Raw genomic sequence first — 17,843 nt, 5'->3', positions numbered from 1 at the left:
CGTCGACCCACCACGAGTGCCTTACGGTTTCGACCACAATTATGTCCTTTCTTCGCAACAAGACGACGGCTCGTTACACACCGTCGGGACCCTCCGTCATCCCATCTTGCAAAGATCCATGACGGTACGATCGACGGCTCCCGGAGTGCAACTATATACGGCCAATTACTTGGACGGTGTCGCTGTGGACGCGGACGTTTGTAAAGATACGGCCGTCTACGGCCAGTGGCAAGGTTTATGTTTGGAAACACAGCACTATCCCGATTCTGTCCTCGTGGATGATACGCGGTTTCCCGAATTTATTCAAGGAAAATGTGTCGTTCTACGACCGGAAAGCCCTCACTATCGACAAGATATTGAATATGAAGTCTGCTTTCCAACAAAAGAAACGGGTGCTAAGATCGACACTTTTGTTGCCCCAGTTGAGTTTCGGGGGTCCGACACGGAAGGAAATTACTACCCCTCACCATGCGCCATGTGGAAGGCCCAAGGCGTATACTCGGCTTCTACAGCAGCAGCCTCCTGGTATAGTCGCGCAACGGATTATTATGAGGACAACTGTCCACCCACAGTGGACGGCGTTCTGGGCGGTTTTGCTGCAATTTCTGACCTAGATTTGGAGGGATCTCGGGCGTTTCTCAACGACGTTGTTGTGCAGCGAGGTTACTCCAGTGTTATTTGGTCAGCAGGAGCCGCCTGCGAATGTGGGGCGGGTATTGGTCGCGTTTCCAAAGGGCTCCTGTTGCCGCTGGGTGTGCAACGATGCGATTTGGTGGAGTCTTCACCGCGACTTTTGGCAGCTGCCCCGGATTACATTGGAGACGATGGCGGAGTTGAACGCTGCCGATTTTACTGTCAAGGACTTCAGGAGTGGATGCCGCGGAAAAGCTCATACTCTATTGTTTGGATTCAGTGGGTTTTTTGTTATCTGACGGATGAAGATGCGATTGCATTTCTGCGACGTTGCGGCGAAAGCTTGTTGGATTCGGGTGGAGTTATTTGTCTCAAAGAAAATACGTGCGATGACCAAGACTTTATCGTAGACGTGGAGGATGCATCTTTGTCGCGATCTGCACGATATCTGCATTGGCTGGCACGAGAAGCGGGTTTACGAGTAGTACACGCACAAATCCAGGACAACTTTCCAGATCAAATTTTTCCTGTTTATCAACTCGCGCTGGAAGTCGCTACACCATGATGTGAAAGGTCGCCGATCACGTGATGATTTCACAGGTTGGCAGATTCTAATATATAGGGCACACCAAGACAGGTTGGTTTTGGCAGCGGTTGTTTTGATCTAAAATCTCGATTTTTGCATTTGTACACGCCCAACCACGTTTCAAGATTCGTCCACCTCGGTCCCAACGGTATCGGTCGATTGTTGCGTCTCCAATGGCAGTACTCCACAATTCAATACAGCCATGCCATCACAGATGGCGTGCACACGATCTTCGTTCGCCGGGTCGACCAGAACGGCTTTCATGTACACTTTGCGTCGCTCAATTTTGGAAATTTCCGCTCGAACGAGTAAGGTAGCATTGACGGCGACGGGTTGGCGCAAACTGGTATTAACTTGGACGGTAAAACCGGACCACGGTTGGCATCGACCCGTGGTCAAAAACGAGCACCAACCGACCACATCGTCCATGACACTGCACATGCTACCGCCGTGACAGTATCCCTGGTGCGACTCTGCCCTTGGTGTAAACACGACGACTCCTGTCAGGATGGTACCAACGCCGCCCCTCGTGATCGACACGTCATCGGAGATATCATTTCCGTTTCCGTATTGGACGAAATATCTCGTAATGCGTACTGGAGCATTTTCATCGTGTACTAAATCTCGTCCCTGAAGAAAGAAACGGATCCGACCGAAAACAATCCAGAGTCAGATACGATCCCTTATGCTGCGCACAGCGTCAGTAAATATTCATGTCGCCTCGATATTCGTACTGGTAGAGACATAGGAGGTACACACGCTAACTTGCCTGCCAACCATTTTTGGCTCGATAGCCTTCCGTATCGTCCTCCCATTCTGGGACAACCAAAGGTTCACCCCATGTCGATTGCAAGCGTTTGATCCATTCGGTGGGTGCTATTTTTATCGTTTCCACAGTTGTTGACGCGTCGAGCTCAACATCGGGCGATTCTTCGTTAGAAACTGTCATGCCGGTCGTTTATAGTCACACTCAAGAGCTACCCGGGGAAAGAGAAGAGAAAACATTTTCTCGCGAGACGTGAGAAAATGGCCGTCTCTGCGTTTCTTGTTCCGCATGCCGACTAAATGCCGGACAAGTCACCGACGACGTATTCCACCAATGGTTAGAGTTTGAGCCTCGGCATCACAAAAAAATGGACTCAACACAATCTATAGCTAAACGATCACAAGCAATACATCTTGATTACAGAAAGATCTATTTGAGGAGGCCAACACCAGCTGCTTCCAACGCATTCTTGACCCAAGCGGGGCACTCGTCACCACCCTGTCTCTCTCCAGGAAATTGTTGTTGCACAAAGTTGGAGGCGAACGCGGCAAATTCGTTGCGCAGAATAGAGTTGCGCATGTCCCGCACCAAGGTCATCATATAGGCAATGTTGTGCTGTGTCACGAGTTCCGCCGCCAGCGGGTTGTTTGTCTTGAGGAGAAGGTGCAAACGCGCACGGGATATACCTTCCCGACACGCCTGACATCCGCAGCCATCCTGGATCGGTCCGGTGTCGCTGGCACACTCGTGCGCCTTGAGTCGCAGTGTTCCCGGATGCCGGCCTGGGACAAGTGCGACTCCAAAGCGGGCGGTGCGCGTTGGGTAGACACAATCGTACAGGTCGCAACCCAGCGCGGTGCAAACGACCAAGTCCAAGGGATATCCGACACCCATAAGGTAACGGGGTTTGTCGTCGGGAAGCGCCCGGCAGCAATGATCCACGACCCTCCAGAAATCGTCCTTGGATTCGCCTCCCGCCAAGCCACCAATGGCGTATCCCGGAATACAGTATCCTTGGGTCACCGCGCGGTGACGGAAGCCTGCTAAGCATTGTTCGCGCTTGCCACCTAAGGCGATGTCCAAGCCGCCCTGGACAATAGGAAACAAATTTTGTGTATCGGCTTTCGCATGGGCGGCTACACATCGATCGTACCACCGCAGGGTACGGTGGGTGGCCGTGACAAACCGGGCTTCGTCTTCCATCACACTGGATACGACGTCATCCAGGGCCATGATAATATTCGCGCCAATGTTGTTTTGGTGTCGGATGGAATCTTCCGGTCGCAACAGCAACATGCTGCTGACATCGTCCGCGTTGGTGTGCTTTTGAAACGGATTTTGGAACGAGACTCCCTCTTCGGTAATTTTAGACAATTTGACCAACGAGACCATTTGAAACCCCCCGGAGTCGGTCAATAGGTTATAGGGTTGGGCTGATGTGGTCGTCGTTATGGTGTTGGGATCGGGCTCGTGCAGTGCGCCGTTCAAGGTTTCCGGCAAACCTTGAAACGCGTGGAGTCCTCCCATTTCGTCCACTAACTCAGTCCCCGGCTGTATGGCCAAGTGGTAGGTATTTCCCAAAATTATTGGGCAGGATAGAGCGGGATCTGTCACGAGTTCCTGGACCGCCAATCCTTTGAGACAGCCCTTTGTACCGACGGGCATGAACATGGGGGTCGGCAATGGCCGGGATCGTAGTTGTCCCGGTTGCGGCTGCAGGTGTACCGTACAGGCACGGGCTCGTCCCGATAGAGCGTGAACGTGGTGGCAGAGAGCGGGAGAAGAGGAACGAACGCGGGGGCGGTGCCGAGGGGCGTGTACGGTAGAGGGATGTCGGAGTATGGATGGTATTTATCCCACGATATTCGCTGGGAAAAGTCGACGGACGCGAGCTCCGCCGGAAGCGGCACGACAGGTATCGAGGCTGACATAAGCTCCGTTTTGTCCAAGCGAGCCTTCTTCAAAGGTCGCTCGCTGTCATTGTCGGCTGGGGAGGATTCCTCCATGTTGCTATATCCTGGTAAAGTGACTACAGGTAGCGTAACTAGTAGGAAGAAGAGAGTGAACGTGTGTTTTGCGCAAATTCCTATCTGAAATGGTGGGCTCGGGGAGTTTGACGACAAAAGGGAACAGAGGAACCCGAAGACTCTCGTTCTCAGACATCGATACGACGACCAAGAGATATAATTAGAAAACGTCGTCGCACAATGGCTATTTATTCAAAGAGCTGCTCCACATCGAGCCTGCCGGGCTCCGGGCGCCATCGCATCGACCATGGAAATGAGCTAACTGTAAACGACACCATTTTCTCTCCCGCTCGTCATTTCTTTGGCGTCATTTACTTTTCCGCTTCGCCTACTATTCAACATGTCCCGCTACAATAGCCACAGTAACGTCACCACGGCTGTTCTTGATACAATCATTAGTCGCGAAGCGAGTGACCGGGAAGGTATCGCGCAGAATCAGTCGTTGTGCCGGACGATGGCGTCGCGCTTGGCGGCACCGTACGGCGATCTGGAACAAACACTGTTACCTTTGTGCAAGGAAAATAATGCCGTCGCGGAAGAAACAGACGTCCGGGCGTTTTTGCAAGAACAGCGTGCGCGAATCAAGAAACTGGCCAAAGGCAATGTGGAACGCGAACGCAAACTCCAAATATTTCTAGAAACGCTCCGAACGTTGAAGGAACAAGCTCTCAACGAAGCCAATACCGATCCCAGTACAGACGATGAGCCGATGCAAGTTGTAGATTATAAAGAAAAGATCGAGACTTTGATGGAGCAAACGCGAGTGGAGCACCAAAACACTCAACTGCCGATGCACCAGGAAGCATACTAGTAAGTACGCGTTGTTGGGATTGAACCGTCTCACTTCACGGAAACTGTATTCCTTTTTCCGCAACCTTACCGTCGCAATGCTTCGCTCAAATATTGCAGTCGCGAAATTCTCGCAGAGCTCGGGGAGAAGGAACCTGTACTTGTCAAAAAGGATGGCGGAGACGATGACGATGACGACATTGAGTTTCTGAACCACCAGAGTAGCTCAGAGAAGTCGCTAAAATGCCCCATCACCATGGTTTTACTGGAAGAACCCGTCAAGAATAAAACATGCAAACATGTATACAGCAAGGCGGGAATTATGCAGCTTATGGGACAAAAAGGCTTTTGCAAATGCCCAGTACCGGGCTGCGGGAATCATCAAGTAACGCTCGTGCAGCTGGAGAAGGACCTGCAGAAGGACATGCTTGTCCGACGAGCTCGTCGTCGACAGGCCGCCGATTCGGAGCAGCAGGCTTCGCAAGCGGAAATGCAGGATTCCGATGAAGAAGAACAGGAAGCAGCACTTTAGTCAAAGCCCTTTGGAATCATTGGATGGAACGCCATTTATAGTTAGTCAATTCTTCTTAGCTAAGTCGTCTAATTTGTTGTGAAACTATACGCATGCCCTTATGTCACATTTTTTTCGTCTCTACGTTCCTCAACGCGAAGTTTGAATATCATCATCATCGCTGTCTATGCCGCAGTTGCAGCCCCTATACGTTCGAAAAGAAAGTACTGTAGACCGCGTTGGCGGTCGACAAGATCATTAGCGGGGAGGCCACCAACAACAGCACCCATGCTGTCGCCAGGACAAACCGACTGGGACGCTCACTGGTCCCTCCATTCTCCTCGGTGTGAATAATCGTGAGGTAGGATGAACAGGGGATAATATAAGACAAAAGCATGGAAAGACTACTGCCCAGTAAATTCCACACAATATCGATGCTACTGACACAACTTGCGACTCCGGCCGCGGTCCAGAACAAAGCCATAGCAACGACTAGCCGTAGCCAGAAAGATGCTCCTTTGCCGGACGGTTGTTCCGAGGACAGCGACGAATGCGGTACTAAGCCAACCGCTTCGTCGTCCGAATGAACGTTTTCGAGGAGTGACTGTCGTAACGACTGTTCCACTAAGTTTGATTCACCATTGTCTGCACCATTCGATTGTTGATCATGTTTGAGCAGCGAAGGCAATGATCGAATCACAATATCCCGGGCTGGAATGGTCAACATTGGAAAGGCCAAGGTTATTGTCAAGGCCAAGCACATGCGTCCCACCAACAAGAGTGGATCGTCCTTGGGAAAGTCTAAAAGGACGTTCCCGTGGATTTTACCGTCGATTGTGCAGTGTGCGTAGGCTGATCCAGCAAGACCGATGAGGAGATAAAACGCTGCGGCCATCCAAGTGGTGGACCGCAACCACCACGAAACTCGTTGGTGGCTCGGAACACGTAACTCGTTGTGTACGGTAAGAATATTGTAGTGACATACAAAACACGAGACAAAGAGTGGAAAGGCGTCCAACACATTTTTCCAGGAATCAGGCCACAGTTGAAAAGAATGCCAAAATTTGTAATCGTGGTTGCCGTCCACGTATCCGAGATTGCATTCAATCGATCGATACACCACGCAGAGTCCCAAGATCAAAACGCTGACCATGGATGCGGCACCAAACCGCTTTAGGGCAGTCAGTGTCCGCAACGTACACAGCGGGGTTACCAGCAAAACAACAATCAACATGGTCGCATTGTTCCGCCAAGACGGCCCGTCACTACCACCGACCTGGCTCCCACGCCCGACACTCTCCCACTGGGATTCGTATACCCGGGTGGTATTAGAAAATGACGCATGGGATGGAAAGATCATAAACGTGACAGGTTCTAACATGTCTCGCAGTAGGACTGCGTATCCAATGGTACCAAAAAAACACATAAAGGTTACCAGTATCATGGATCCGACATATGCCCGCCGACCAAACGCCGCACTGGCAATCAACTCGAACGAGTCTTTACCGGGAGTTACGGAGCTTGCAGAAACGGGACTTAGCCGTCGTGCTGAATCTACCAAGATGCGGAAACAGAACTCTGTCACGGTAGCTACCACGATCAGGATAACGGGACCGAGGAGTCCATTCCCAGCCTTTTGAAACGCCATAGGGAGGGACAATGACCCTCCACCCACCATGGTGGATAATATGTTAAATCGAGCCGACGCCGTTGTCCCTACGCGAACCAAGGAGCCTGCGAGTTCTTCCGAAATTGTATCGTCATCCGGATTCGCAAGTGTCTCCACCGCAGGGTCTGGTTCTTCGCGATCAAACACACCCAAGAAACCCTCGCCTGCAGCATGATCCGCCGAAGACTCGGACCGACTTTCCATGGGCTCTGCCGTCACTGCCATGGACATTATAGCGCCGCACCCCACAGAGTACAAGCTGACTGAACAATATCGAACAAGGCAATTGATCACGGGAAAATCAAAAGCACGATCGAACTCACAGTCAGAGACATTGTGATGGTTTACAGTTAGGTCTGAAGACTTTATCGTACTCGCAAGATACGGAGTTGCGACTTCCAGAAAGCTGCTGACTTAAATTCATTTGAAAATATTTGAACTTGTAATTACTCTGAGTGAATCATCTAATGTCAATTAGTTACCAGGCAGCAAGCAAAGGAAGCGCAACCAAGTAACTACTAGTTGGGGTAATGAAAGTGTAACATATCGTACTGTAGATGCTAAGGATGTAACGTGTAGCGTGAATTGAATTGACACCAACGAAAGTCCGATTGTGCCTAGATTACTACTGTTAGATTTGGACTTGATAGAAAATCCAGCCACAATATTCGAATTTGCCACTTACACAAAGGGAAACACTATCCGTAGTTCTTGTTTGAGCATCCAACTAGAATACAGCTAGCCCTGGATTTTGGCTATGCATGGGAGCAAGATGATAAGTTTTTGTACAACAACATTCAAATCCATATTGTTTCTCGACGCATTGACAGTGAGAGCGAATCTATTAACTTGCAGTACAATGATTAGATACCAATACAAACGGGACTGCAAGTCTCCACCAAGAGCAATCCATTTTAAAAAAATTAACTTTAAGATTGCGGTGTAAATTATTGAACTGTAAATACCAACCCATACACACGAATGTCGAGAGTGATGGTGCTGTCCGTTTTCCCCCTTTCAGAAACCTTATCTGTGCACTGCATAGGTGCGTGATCCTGGGCATCCCAATTTGTCGACAATGGCTTCTTGGCTATTTTCCATGTTGCTTTGACAAGCAGCCTAGAGTTTACAACCAAATTGTCGGGATAATGACACAATCAAATCATTTGGGAGGGAATGTGTTATTTGCTCGGCGTTCTTCGCACGGATCGATTTCCCACTTCGCCAACGACTGCTCGAAAAATTTGGGTGATGAGACGGTCACACCCTCGGCAGGTACGAAAAAGCGACGGATCCACCTCGATGCATTCACCCCAATGTCCAAGAGAGCCTCGCGCAAATGGTCGTACTTTTGCTCGCAAATGTCAATGCGCGACTGCTTCGTTTTCCCGCCGCTTTTTTGACCCATCGGCTTGAAAGGCTCCGTCATCTGGAGGAATGTTTGCATGTCGTCCATAAACAGTTGGGAGCGTTCCTCGTCTTTATCCTCTACCTGCGCTATGTCGTAGACAAATACTTTCATTTGAGAGATAACGGTAAGATTCTCAGGTTTCTTTTCAGAGGATAAAAAGTACTGCATTTCGTCCGTTGTACTCATGCTAGTCTTTCCCAAGCCAATTAATGCTTCTTGAAATCTCGCTTCTTCTGTACATACACCGTGCACCTTTTTATTGGGTCCCAAATCCTGGCATTTGCCAATCAATTTGTGGGCTGGGAAGAGGCTGTATCCAAACTGTCTCTGGCGAACTGTAGAGTAACAAGTATTGTTGATGGTGAGCAGAAAGGTACAGCGATTGGGAAAGACAGTTTACTAGACACTGAAAAAAATATACTTGCAGTTGTACAAAGATTCGAACCTGTCCAGGTATACCAAAACCCAGGTTAGCTGACAAGTAAGAATCAATTTGTTCCATCAACAATGACTTACCAAAGGATTGGATGCCGAACTCCAACGATGAGTCGAACGTTCGGAAAATACTTGGCTAACCGTTGCATTCCCAAAGGGCTTCTCACGAGACTGGGGCACTTCAGCCCACGCATATAGTTGCCATGTGGAAGCTCCGACTCCAGGGCTTTAAGAAGAATGGTGTCGTCGTCACGCCATGTAAACTCGCAGTGCTCTCTGTGCATCATGGATATTTGTTTGTGTTGGCTGAAATGGCCTACCATAGACGAGGTGCCACATTTGCCGAATCCTATAATAGCCAGATTTAGGAGCCACGATACGTCGCCCGTTACATTTGATCCGTCGAAAAGAGCTTTAGCTGATGGTCGAGGAATTGGTTCCCGTATAATGTCTTTCCTCCAGTTTTTGTAAGGCATGCTAACGATCTTGCTTTGCTCCGATCCCGTCATGGGCTGCAAGGGATTTAGCTCTTTCTCAATCGACGACAAAGTCTCGACCACATGACTCATATCGTGCACGCCATTGTACATCCCGATTCCCAATGTGAACGCGATTGCAATTACACTTACCAGACTTCTCAAGCTCATCATCATCTTGTGGAAACAATTCCAATTCTCAATCAGTACAGGTTTCGCGGAAGCTTTGTTTCAGCTCAACAAAGTAATGCGAACACTGGTATACATGGGAATTTCTGGCACACAATTAATCCGGCAGTGGTATCAAGCTCAGGTGTCTTTTACAGTGAGCACATATCTCCTCGTCGAAATAAACTTTTTTAGCTCGATTTCAATTTTATGGTCACATATAACTTTTAAGCCACTTTCCGAAACTAGGTTCACGAATTTGGTATTTACATGTACAGCATCGATGGCGTTTGTGGAAGCAAGTTAGAATTCAAACACGGTTGGCCTGCATTTTCCAGTCACTAACGTCTAATGTCCCACTAGTGACACAATGAAGGTCTCTTGAAAACAGCAGTGACAATCGAACAGGGATACCTTCAAGTAAAAAGTACCATATAGAACGGGGTCACATACCGGCTTTTAGACAGACCAAAATCTTGTGCGAATATATTTCAGATGCCCGACATTGGTTTTCCTGCCGTAAAGCACTATTGTAAGTCACGGATTCAATCCTTTTACTCTTCTACAGCGAATTCCACCTTACGGAGTTGCTGATCCTCTCTTTGGGTTTCCTTTAAAATTATAGGGCATAAAGTAGCTGTGTCTAAATGAGTAACGGCAATTAGCCACATGTCAGCATCCCAGATAGTTGCAGGTAAGATTAAACCCTACAATTTCTTTTATAGGCAATGTAGACTGAAAAAAATGATTGTCTGTGATCTCAACTCCCCCCTATTGAAACATGTGTTCCGAAATCCAGCAAAAGAGGAATGGTCATTTTTTTTTGAACGAATCGTACATCATGCAAGTACTCATGTTGTCACCAATATTGAGAATGAGTACAAAGAATAAACCCCTCTTCCGTAAGGAATGGACGGAAGGGTCGAGGGAGTCACATCGTGGCTGAAAGTCTCTTGTCGCGTTATAGCTCGAACAACCGTCATATTGCGCGTTCGTTATTGTTTCAAGTTTGATTCCTCTACTTCCCACTTTCGCTCCTTCATCAAAGCCTGTACGCGAAGTAGCACGCGAGAAGTAGCAAATTTCATCTTCAAAATCGGAAAGAAAAGTCTTTTCCATCACCAGCAGAAGAGAAAAGAGCCGGCAGGCGACGTCTCACCGTCAAGTATGTCATGAGCGACGTTTGATAGTGGATGTACAAAGGACATTTGAAGTAATTTAAAAATTTAAATTCCTGTCGATCTCAACTTCGTTTTACTGTTGTTTACAACCATCGGATTGCGGTCCAACTTCCCTGGACGACATTCCGGCATTGATCCCACAAATCGCCTTCATCATTGTCTGTATCAAGGGTTCAAAGGAAACAGGGTAAAATGGAGAAATGGGGATTTTCACGCGGCCAAGTTCCGCTCCTACTCTCAGTTATAGCCCTCTCTTTTGTCCTTTTGCCGACGACGAATAGTTTCCAGACGTCGACAGGACAATCGCAACCACAAAGGCTCCCCGCAAGTTCAGCATCTCTCCACATGTCGGATCCTTTGGCCGGTCCATCCGCAAAGCGTGCCCCTCTGCAAAGGAAAAAGGACTTGAAGCAATTCTCCCGTTTCCTCGAAGTAGAGTGCTGGAAGCGCGCTGAGCTGCGTGATCTCGAGCCCGTGCTTGCTTCAGTAGCAGAGGCTTGCCGACAGATTAATCGCATCGTCCAGCGCGCCCAAACCGACGATATATACGGTGTAGCTGTAAAAATCGACGGAAGCCCATTGGACGATACCAACGTCCAGGGGGAAGTACAACAAAAACTCGATGTTCTCTGTAATACAATTATGCTTCGCGCCTTTTGTGGAAGCAGTCGCAGTGTGCACTCGGTTGCGTCCGAAGAAGAAGACGAACCTCGATGCTGTTCCGACGTTATGGTGCGTGCAAAAACAATCGACATGTTTCTTCTCTTGAATATATATATTTTATTTAGATTGTCACTTATGCTTTCGTTTGCGTTTCAGAACGATTCGGCTTTTGCCGTGGGTAACTTCATTGCGGTCTTTGATCCGCTCGACGGATCAAAGAACATTGACGCGTCTCTTCCTGTTGGTAGCATTTTTGGCATTTATAAAAAAATTCCGGGAAAGTCTGTGGATGATCAGACGTTCTTGCAGGATGGATCTGGCCTTGTCGCGGCAGGCTACTGTCTCTTTTCGTACGTTTACTAGTTGAGTGTACATGCTTCACTGTCAATATGAATTCCTTTTATGGAACCACTCATTCTTGTCCTTTAAATTTAGGGCGACAACCGTGCTTGTTTTGACATTGGGCTCTGGAGTCGATGGATTCACCCTAGATCCCGACACTGGGCGCTTCTTACACACACACCAGGATATTCGCATTCCTTCCTCTGGACCCATTTACAGTTTTAACGAAGCCAACTTCAAAGACTTTGATCCCCCCGTCAAACATTTTCTGAATGCGCTAAAGGAGGGATCAAGTTCGACAGGTATAAGGTACAGTTTTCTGGCTTCCAATTGAATGCAGAAAAGTCGTATTGTACTCCAGCCTTATACGTATTATTTCTTGTGTGAGTAGATCGAACGCTCGGTATATTGGGGCACTGGTTGCTGACGTGCATAACGTTCTGATCAACGGTGGTATTTACGGATACCCGAGTACCCGTGCCAATAGGAATGGCAAACTTCGTCTCTTGTACGAGTCGGCACCCATGGCAATGATTTTGGAGCAGGCTGGTGGTGCGGGTTCGACTGGCAGGGGCCGAATCCTGGATGTTGTCGCGACCAAAATCCATCAGAGGATACCGACTTTTCTTGGCAGCATCGAAAATGTGTTTGAGCTCGACCAATTCTACAAATACTACAGCGACGACGACAACAAAGAACAGGTCTCAACAGCTAAGCAGGTGTGACGAAGTTGGCGTACTGTAGTCAAAATTCCCCAAGCTTTTTAGCTACCAGCTTTATAGCTTGTTTACTGTAAAAAGCATTCTATGCCTATGCAGTAAATTTCAGATTTACAGTTAACTACTGGAACAAAAATCAATCTCACGGTTAGCAAACATGAGAGAAATAATTTGGCACATCTGTTGACTGCTGTTAAAATCTCGACCCCTTTACCTATAATAACGCATTTTCTTTCTCGTTGGAATGGTCAGCTTGAGGACCTCTTTGAGACCAACCCCTTCCAAACTCTTGTTCTAATTGTGGGGTTTTATCCTATTTTCTAATGTGTTTAATATAAGGACAATCAACTTCGCTCAATTTGATCCCTCATTCACGCCAACATTCGCTCTTGTTCCAAATGATCATATTTGAACTACTTGCTTCAGCGTACATAGTCTTGCTTCCCTAAACAAATAATTATCAACACATGTAGTTTCCGTGAGACGCTCGTCCGTTTGTTCCGTTACCTGTCCGAAGTACGGACACACGACCGACGGTAGTTTCACGACAAACTGTGTGTGTTCAGGAAATTCTTTGTCAACAACTCGCAACGGGGAACTGACAGAGAAAGGATGAAAAAAAGTGTTCACATCAGCATCAATTTAAATGGATTGCTCGATGATTGTGTGTTTTGCTTGCTATTTCATCGTGTAGCCGTAAGTTTCTTCAGCGACGCAAAAACTACTTCCAGTAAGGGATGGAAGCAGAGGACGCCGAAGCTCGGTTTCTTCAATGCAAAAAAACCGAACAGAGTACTTACACGAGAAGTTCACCCGACATCGGAGAGCCGAAGAAATCAATGTGTTTGCCAAGTCAGTGAAACATTCTCTTTCTCGATGGAATAGTCAGCTTGAGGACCTCACTGAGAAATATCCAATCGCGGCTTCTTCCGAAGCTGATAAACGCGCCGCGTCTATCGAGATTCGTAAACTTCAGGAAAGTCTAAGGCGACTTCGTAAACACTGTCTCTCTACAGTAGACCTGATTAACACGCACGAGGAAACGATAGACCTTCCTGCCTTACCAGAAGAGCTTCCCTTGGCTGACATTCGCCTTTTGCATACTGAATTCACAAATCACGAAAGACAACTAGACTTGGTGCATAAACAGATTCTTCCCAAAGGCAAATTTTTATTCAGACGATACCGTGAAGCAAAGGCACTTCACCAACAAAAACCCAGTAGCTTACCCGTGACGGCACCGTCGAACGAAAATGATCAACTGGTCGCATCAATAGCTACGGATGCAAATCTAGCATTTCTCGGGAATAGAGCTTTGCATAGTATTAAAAATATGTCTGTGGCAACCACTGCCGAAGGGGATGTTCTGTTAATACGCGGCACGGATGTAAGCGAGGATTCCGACGTAGACGCATTGAAGGCTCCCACCGTCCTTTACAACATCCAGCGATGTCATGTCGAATTGTACGTAACTGACCAATTATCTTTATCTCTTCAAAGACATTTTCTAACTCTGTATCTGTACTCAGGCATCACCAGCTGGATACGCTTCATTTGGTTGGAATAAAGGAATCTACGATACGAATTATGCAGCCTGTTAGAGGCGCTGTTCATGTAACAGACTGTGATGGTGTTGAGCTTTACGTGAAGTCTCAACAGTTACGGTTGCATACTTCCACACATTTGAAGTGCTATATACGGGTATCAGCCGGTGCGATCTTGGAAGACTGTCATAACATCCAGTTCTTTACTCCGGAGGGCGACTTGGAAATCAAAGACTTCAACTGGTTGAGAACAGGTTTAAACAGTCCAAACTATACTGTAGTCATGAGGGACTGGCTATCTAGCTTTTGTGTAGGACAAAGGAGTCTGAGTTTGTGACTTGTGAGAAAATAGATTCTCCGTCAGGATTCGCTCCGAGTCCGAGTGTAAGTAATTTTGCACCAGTAGACGAGGGACCCTTTATACCACAACGCGAGCTCACTGAAAAGGACGTGGAAAGCGAAGAGGACGACGAGCTATAGCCCCAAAAGCGGGAACAACAGTGTCGAAATTTTAATAAGACTTTACATTCAGTGCCCTTTTCTATGTACCTTCTTTGACTTCGCCTTCTTTCCTTTCTGGGCCTTTTTTGTTGCACTTTGCTCATTCCTGGGCACATTTTTCTCCGCAATCATTGCTTCGAAATCTTCTTCTTTAGTTACCGACTCTTTGTTCGCATCACTCTCTTTCGCAATCGACCGGGAGCTGAATTTGTGTTGCACGCTATCCTCGCTAGAGAGATCCCAAAGTGATAATTGATTCCCAGAACCACCGCACCCCAGCAACCATCGGGCTGAAGGATAAAACGCCACAGTGTACAGTTTTCCACCACACATATCTCTGCTCCCGCAAGGTCGCGGAGGTTCGTTCATGCTAGGCACACCATTCTTTGGGTAAGCGTCCCAAAGTGTCACCGTCTTGTCAGTGGAACATGTTGCCATCATGCCCGGAACGCTCGAGTTATAGGAGAGGTCATTAATGCCTCCGTACTCGTTCGCAATAAACGACCAAAGTGGAGCTGATGAATCAAACTTTCGTACATCCCAGCATGTTATTGTGCCATCTTCAGTAGCCACTGTCAAATACTCCGGATTAAACGGATCCCACGCGATAGCTTCTGGGTCCGCAGCGAGTCTTACTGATTTAGCATCGGCACTTGTACCCCGTGCATCAATCAGCGAGGCAGTGCTATCGTAAGAAGCTGTTGCTAGCAACGTCCCTTCTTTTGGGTGCCATGCAACGCACTGAATTTTATCGCGATGGTGAGTGAAAGTTGCCGCATTGCACTTCGCCTCGGAGTTCGTCCCAGCATGTGTGACATCCCATAGTTTAACTGTACAGTCGGCCGATCCACTTGCAATGACTTGCTTGTGAATGTCGTTCCAAGAAAGAGCCATTACCGCATCTGTGTGGCTACCAGATCTCAAGCCGTTTCTCTTGGGAATTTTGTGAGTTGTCTTATTCCCTTTCATCATTTGAAGCTTCATTATTTCATCCGCATTCGAAGTGTCCTCCCCACCCAGAAAACAAGACGGTTCAAGAGCATTCAACACATCTAAGTTCCAAATTTCAATTCCCGGACTAAAGGTGCCTACGGCGCAAAAATTCCCGGTTGTACCGTTCGATATAACCTGTCCGTGCGCAAGACAAAGAGGGAACGACGGAAGTGGAATGTCGTGGTGGACATACAAATTTCCTCTCCGCTGGTCGTATACATGGACCTCCAATGTGGCGAAATCCTGAGTCAAACAAGTGTTAGGTTTTCATCGGAGCAATCTTCGTTATGCCTAGTTCTGATTGCGACTTACATCTTCAGTCTTTGCCACACATAAAATAGCATCATCCGCAGTAAGCCGAACATCTTCCATTTCACTATCGTCATCATCTCCATCGCCGAGAGCTTCCATCGTCATACCTCCATTGTTTCCAATATGCGACAAGCCCATGGCTTGAAGTCCTTCCACGTCTATGGGAGTATATTCACGAGTATCCGGGACGTCGGCAAGATCATCATCACTATCGTCTTCCGATGGGCTATCATCGTCATTGTGTGCCGCGTCTGTCTTGTCGTCGTCGCCAATATCGTCCTCATTTCCTTCGCTTTCTTCCTCATCAGAAGGCACCATGTCATCCGTGAAGGTCATGTCTTTACCAACTAGCAGGTTCCCTATTGCCGCATGACCATCGTCGTCATCATCACTGGAGTATTCGTCCATTCGCAAGTCGGCAGGTAGATCATTTGGAATGATAACTTTCGCCCTGGAAAGTTCATTTTCTTTTCGATCAATAGATTTTGCAATCCGGCTTTCGATATCTTCGATGGTTCCCTTTTCCTGCATCATTCGAATCAATTCCTGCTCCGTTGCACTCATTTCGTATTTTCTGGGCGACGGGTCAGCGACACCCGCAGGAACCCATGCTATTGATGAAATCATTGTTTATCTAATTGTATCTTTCAGATAAGATATAATGGGAAACCAATATAGCTCCACAAGCTGCGTGCTCAAAAAGGAGAAAGGGTGAAGGTAACTCTTGTAAAGTGCCGAGGGTCCCCATTGTTGATGTCATCACAGGTCAGTCAATATTTGGATGGTTTCACAGTCCAGTCCTGCTTTCCGTACAAAGACCAGACGATTACAGTTTCGAACCCTTTTTATGTGTAGGCTAACAGTAAAGCGGAGGCTGCAATCCACCGAACAAAAGCTCTACGCACCCGCTTGCAATGGAGAGCTAATCTGCATCTTTTAAATTTCTGCTTTCGAAGAAAGCAAGGCAAGAAATAACTTACTGTCATTATTACACCTCGATCTTAAGCTATAGGTTCTTGATCGGTAACCTAATTAATCTTGACGTTGCCGAAGATTTGACAATCCCCACTTCGACCCTTGATCCTACGTTAAGTAAAGGTTGAGCATTCTTGCCATCCACCTTCTCTGCCAACAACTCTAGTAGTTTCGATACAGCTTCCTGTGTTGAAAACCTTGAAAAGTCCATCGTACAGAGACGATCGTTGACGAGCCTTGCAACTGGCGTTCCACCAGCCGCAAAACCGCCACCTACGCAAAAGGCACGTACGGGGTATGCCCCGGTGGAGTCCACGAACCAGAGACTGGAACTGGCTTTTTCTTCCGTATGACCCGTAGCAGCCATGATACCGACACAGCTTAAAGCTCGGAGCTAGACGTCGCCAACCGAAAAAAGGAACACGTTTCTGTAGTGTTAGAGATGAATCATCCAATCGAATCGTGACACGGACAATGAAAAAGCTTACCCCTTCGGAAGCAGCGCATTGTGCCATGTACAACGAAAGCTCCGTCGCTAAATATTGCGGATATATTTGACCAATATCTGGTGGGCCGTACCGCAAGCGTTCAGAACTAGCTAGCGACTGTGCCACAGCCACCAGCCGTTCACAATCGGCCCTCCACCCGGTACTCGCTAGAACCGTTCCCGTTCCATCGATTGGATGTATTCGGAACGGACCACCAAAGTCTGACGGTAAATCTTGGAAAGCTGGGCTGTTTTCTGTACTGTCTTGATTCGGTCGTTCGTCGACACCGTTCTCGTCAAAATGTCTATGATACAAGAGAGGTTCGTCGTCGTCGGGCGCGTGCGCTGCCAGCAGAGCCACACCGTCGCGACAGACAGCCGCCACCGTCAAAGGTGCTCCTTGGACAAAGCGATCTGGACTCACTCCATGCAATGGTAGTCTAGTGTCGTCCGTTGTCGCCGCTCCACGAGACGGGCTCGCACCACACAACAACACAAGCAGGATAAGACTCACTGTCAACGGATTGCTTCTGCGGATTCGATGTACGCGCGTTCGACTCTCCATTTGCAATGTAGCAGTCTCAACGCGCATTAGATGGAGAAATGGTTGACTTTCAAGTAAACCTGGATCATTTCTTCGATCTCTCTTGAAAAG

The 17,843-nt window shown here is 47.8% G+C and overlaps 9 protein-coding genes across 9 annotated transcripts; 3 read left to right on the top strand and 6 right to left on the bottom strand.

Annotated features, from left to right (window-relative positions):
- Positions 1 to 475: 475 nt before the first annotated feature.
- On the top strand, positions 476 to 1,198 carry PHATRDRAFT_9115 (predicted protein; the record flags this gene model as incomplete). Its single annotated transcript, XM_002177256.1, has 1 exon — positions 476 to 1,198. The coding sequence occupies one exon, from the start codon at positions 476 to 478 to the stop codon at positions 1,196 to 1,198; it is 723 nt and encodes a 240-aa protein (XP_002177292.1).
- A 141-nt stretch (positions 1,199 to 1,339) lies between these two features.
- On the bottom strand, positions 1,340 to 2,168 carry PHATRDRAFT_31999 (predicted protein; the record flags this gene model as incomplete). The annotated part of the gene is made up of 2 exons (XM_002176752.1): positions 1,340 to 1,815; positions 1,985 to 2,168. 2 exons carry the CDS (start codon positions 2,166 to 2,168, stop codon positions 1,340 to 1,342), a joined length of 660 nt encoding a protein of 219 aa, XP_002176788.1.
- Positions 2,169 to 2,414: 246 nt separating this feature from the next.
- Positions 2,415 to 4,043, bottom strand: PHATRDRAFT_17628 (predicted protein; the record flags this gene model as incomplete). The annotated part of the gene is made up of 2 exons (XM_002176751.1): positions 3,488 to 4,043; positions 2,415 to 3,418 (listed from the first exon to the last, which is right to left on the bottom strand). The coding sequence occupies exons 1-2, from the start codon at positions 3,654 to 3,656 to the stop codon at positions 2,415 to 2,417; spliced, it is 1,173 nt and encodes a 390-aa protein (XP_002176787.1). The 5' UTR covers positions 3,657 to 4,043.
- Positions 4,044 to 4,352: 309 nt separating this feature from the next.
- Positions 4,353 to 5,333, top strand: PHATRDRAFT_31997 (predicted protein; the record flags this gene model as incomplete). The annotated part of the gene is made up of 2 exons (XM_002177255.1): positions 4,353 to 4,822; positions 4,922 to 5,333. The coding sequence occupies 2 exons, from the start codon at positions 4,353 to 4,355 to the stop codon at positions 5,331 to 5,333; spliced, it is 882 nt and encodes a 293-aa protein (XP_002177291.1).
- A 68-nt stretch (positions 5,334 to 5,401) lies between these two features.
- On the bottom strand, positions 5,402 to 7,242 carry PHATRDRAFT_42888 (predicted protein). Its single transcript, XM_002176750.1, has one exon. It carries the CDS (start codon positions 7,210 to 7,212, stop codon positions 5,518 to 5,520), a length of 1,695 nt encoding a protein of 564 aa, XP_002176786.1. The 5' UTR covers positions 7,213 to 7,242; the 3' UTR covers positions 5,402 to 5,517.
- A 655-nt stretch (positions 7,243 to 7,897) lies between these two features.
- PHATRDRAFT_42887 (predicted protein) lies at positions 7,898 to 9,754 on the bottom strand. Its single transcript, XM_002176749.1, has 3 exons — positions 8,995 to 9,754; positions 8,909 to 8,963; positions 7,898 to 8,727 (listed from the first exon to the last, which is right to left on the bottom strand). The coding sequence occupies exons 1-3, from the start codon at positions 9,478 to 9,480 to the stop codon at positions 8,144 to 8,146; spliced, it is 1,125 nt and encodes a 374-aa protein (XP_002176785.1). The 5' UTR covers positions 9,481 to 9,754; the 3' UTR covers positions 7,898 to 8,143.
- Positions 9,755 to 10,784: 1,030 nt separating this feature from the next.
- FBPC1 (fructose-1,6-bisphosphatase) lies at positions 10,785 to 12,469 on the top strand. Its single transcript, XM_002177254.1, has 4 exons — positions 10,785 to 11,384; positions 11,472 to 11,665; positions 11,751 to 11,966; positions 12,049 to 12,469. Exons 1-4 carry the CDS (start codon positions 10,845 to 10,847, stop codon positions 12,380 to 12,382), a joined length of 1,284 nt encoding a protein of 427 aa, XP_002177290.1. The 5' UTR covers positions 10,785 to 10,844; the 3' UTR covers positions 12,383 to 12,469.
- A 2,150-nt stretch (positions 12,470 to 14,619) lies between these two features.
- On the bottom strand, positions 14,620 to 15,825 carry PHATRDRAFT_8842 (predicted protein; the record flags this gene model as incomplete). Its single annotated transcript, XM_002176748.1, has 2 exons — positions 14,620 to 15,657; positions 15,727 to 15,825. Coding segments are annotated over 2 exons (1,137 nt in total), but the record flags the coding sequence as incomplete, so codon positions are not given.
- An 876-nt stretch (positions 15,826 to 16,701) lies between these two features.
- On the bottom strand, positions 16,702 to 17,780 carry PHATRDRAFT_42884 (predicted protein; the record flags this gene model as incomplete). Its single annotated transcript, XM_002176747.1, has 2 exons — positions 16,702 to 17,095; positions 17,190 to 17,780. The coding sequence occupies 2 exons, from the start codon at positions 17,778 to 17,780 to the stop codon at positions 16,733 to 16,735; spliced, it is 954 nt and encodes a 317-aa protein (XP_002176783.1). The 3' UTR covers positions 16,702 to 16,732.
- Positions 17,781 to 17,843: the final 63 nt, after the last annotated feature.

The sequence above is a fragment of the Phaeodactylum tricornutum genome, chromosome 1 (assembly GCF_000150955.2).
Source record: "Phaeodactylum tricornutum CCAP 1055/1 chromosome 1, whole genome shotgun sequence".
Lineage (NCBI taxonomy): Eukaryota > Bacillariophyta > Bacillariophyceae > Surirellales > Neidiaceae > Phaeodactylum > Phaeodactylum tricornutum.
Note: the sequence above shows the minus strand (reverse complement) of the source record. Positions and strands in the feature narration are given on the sequence as shown.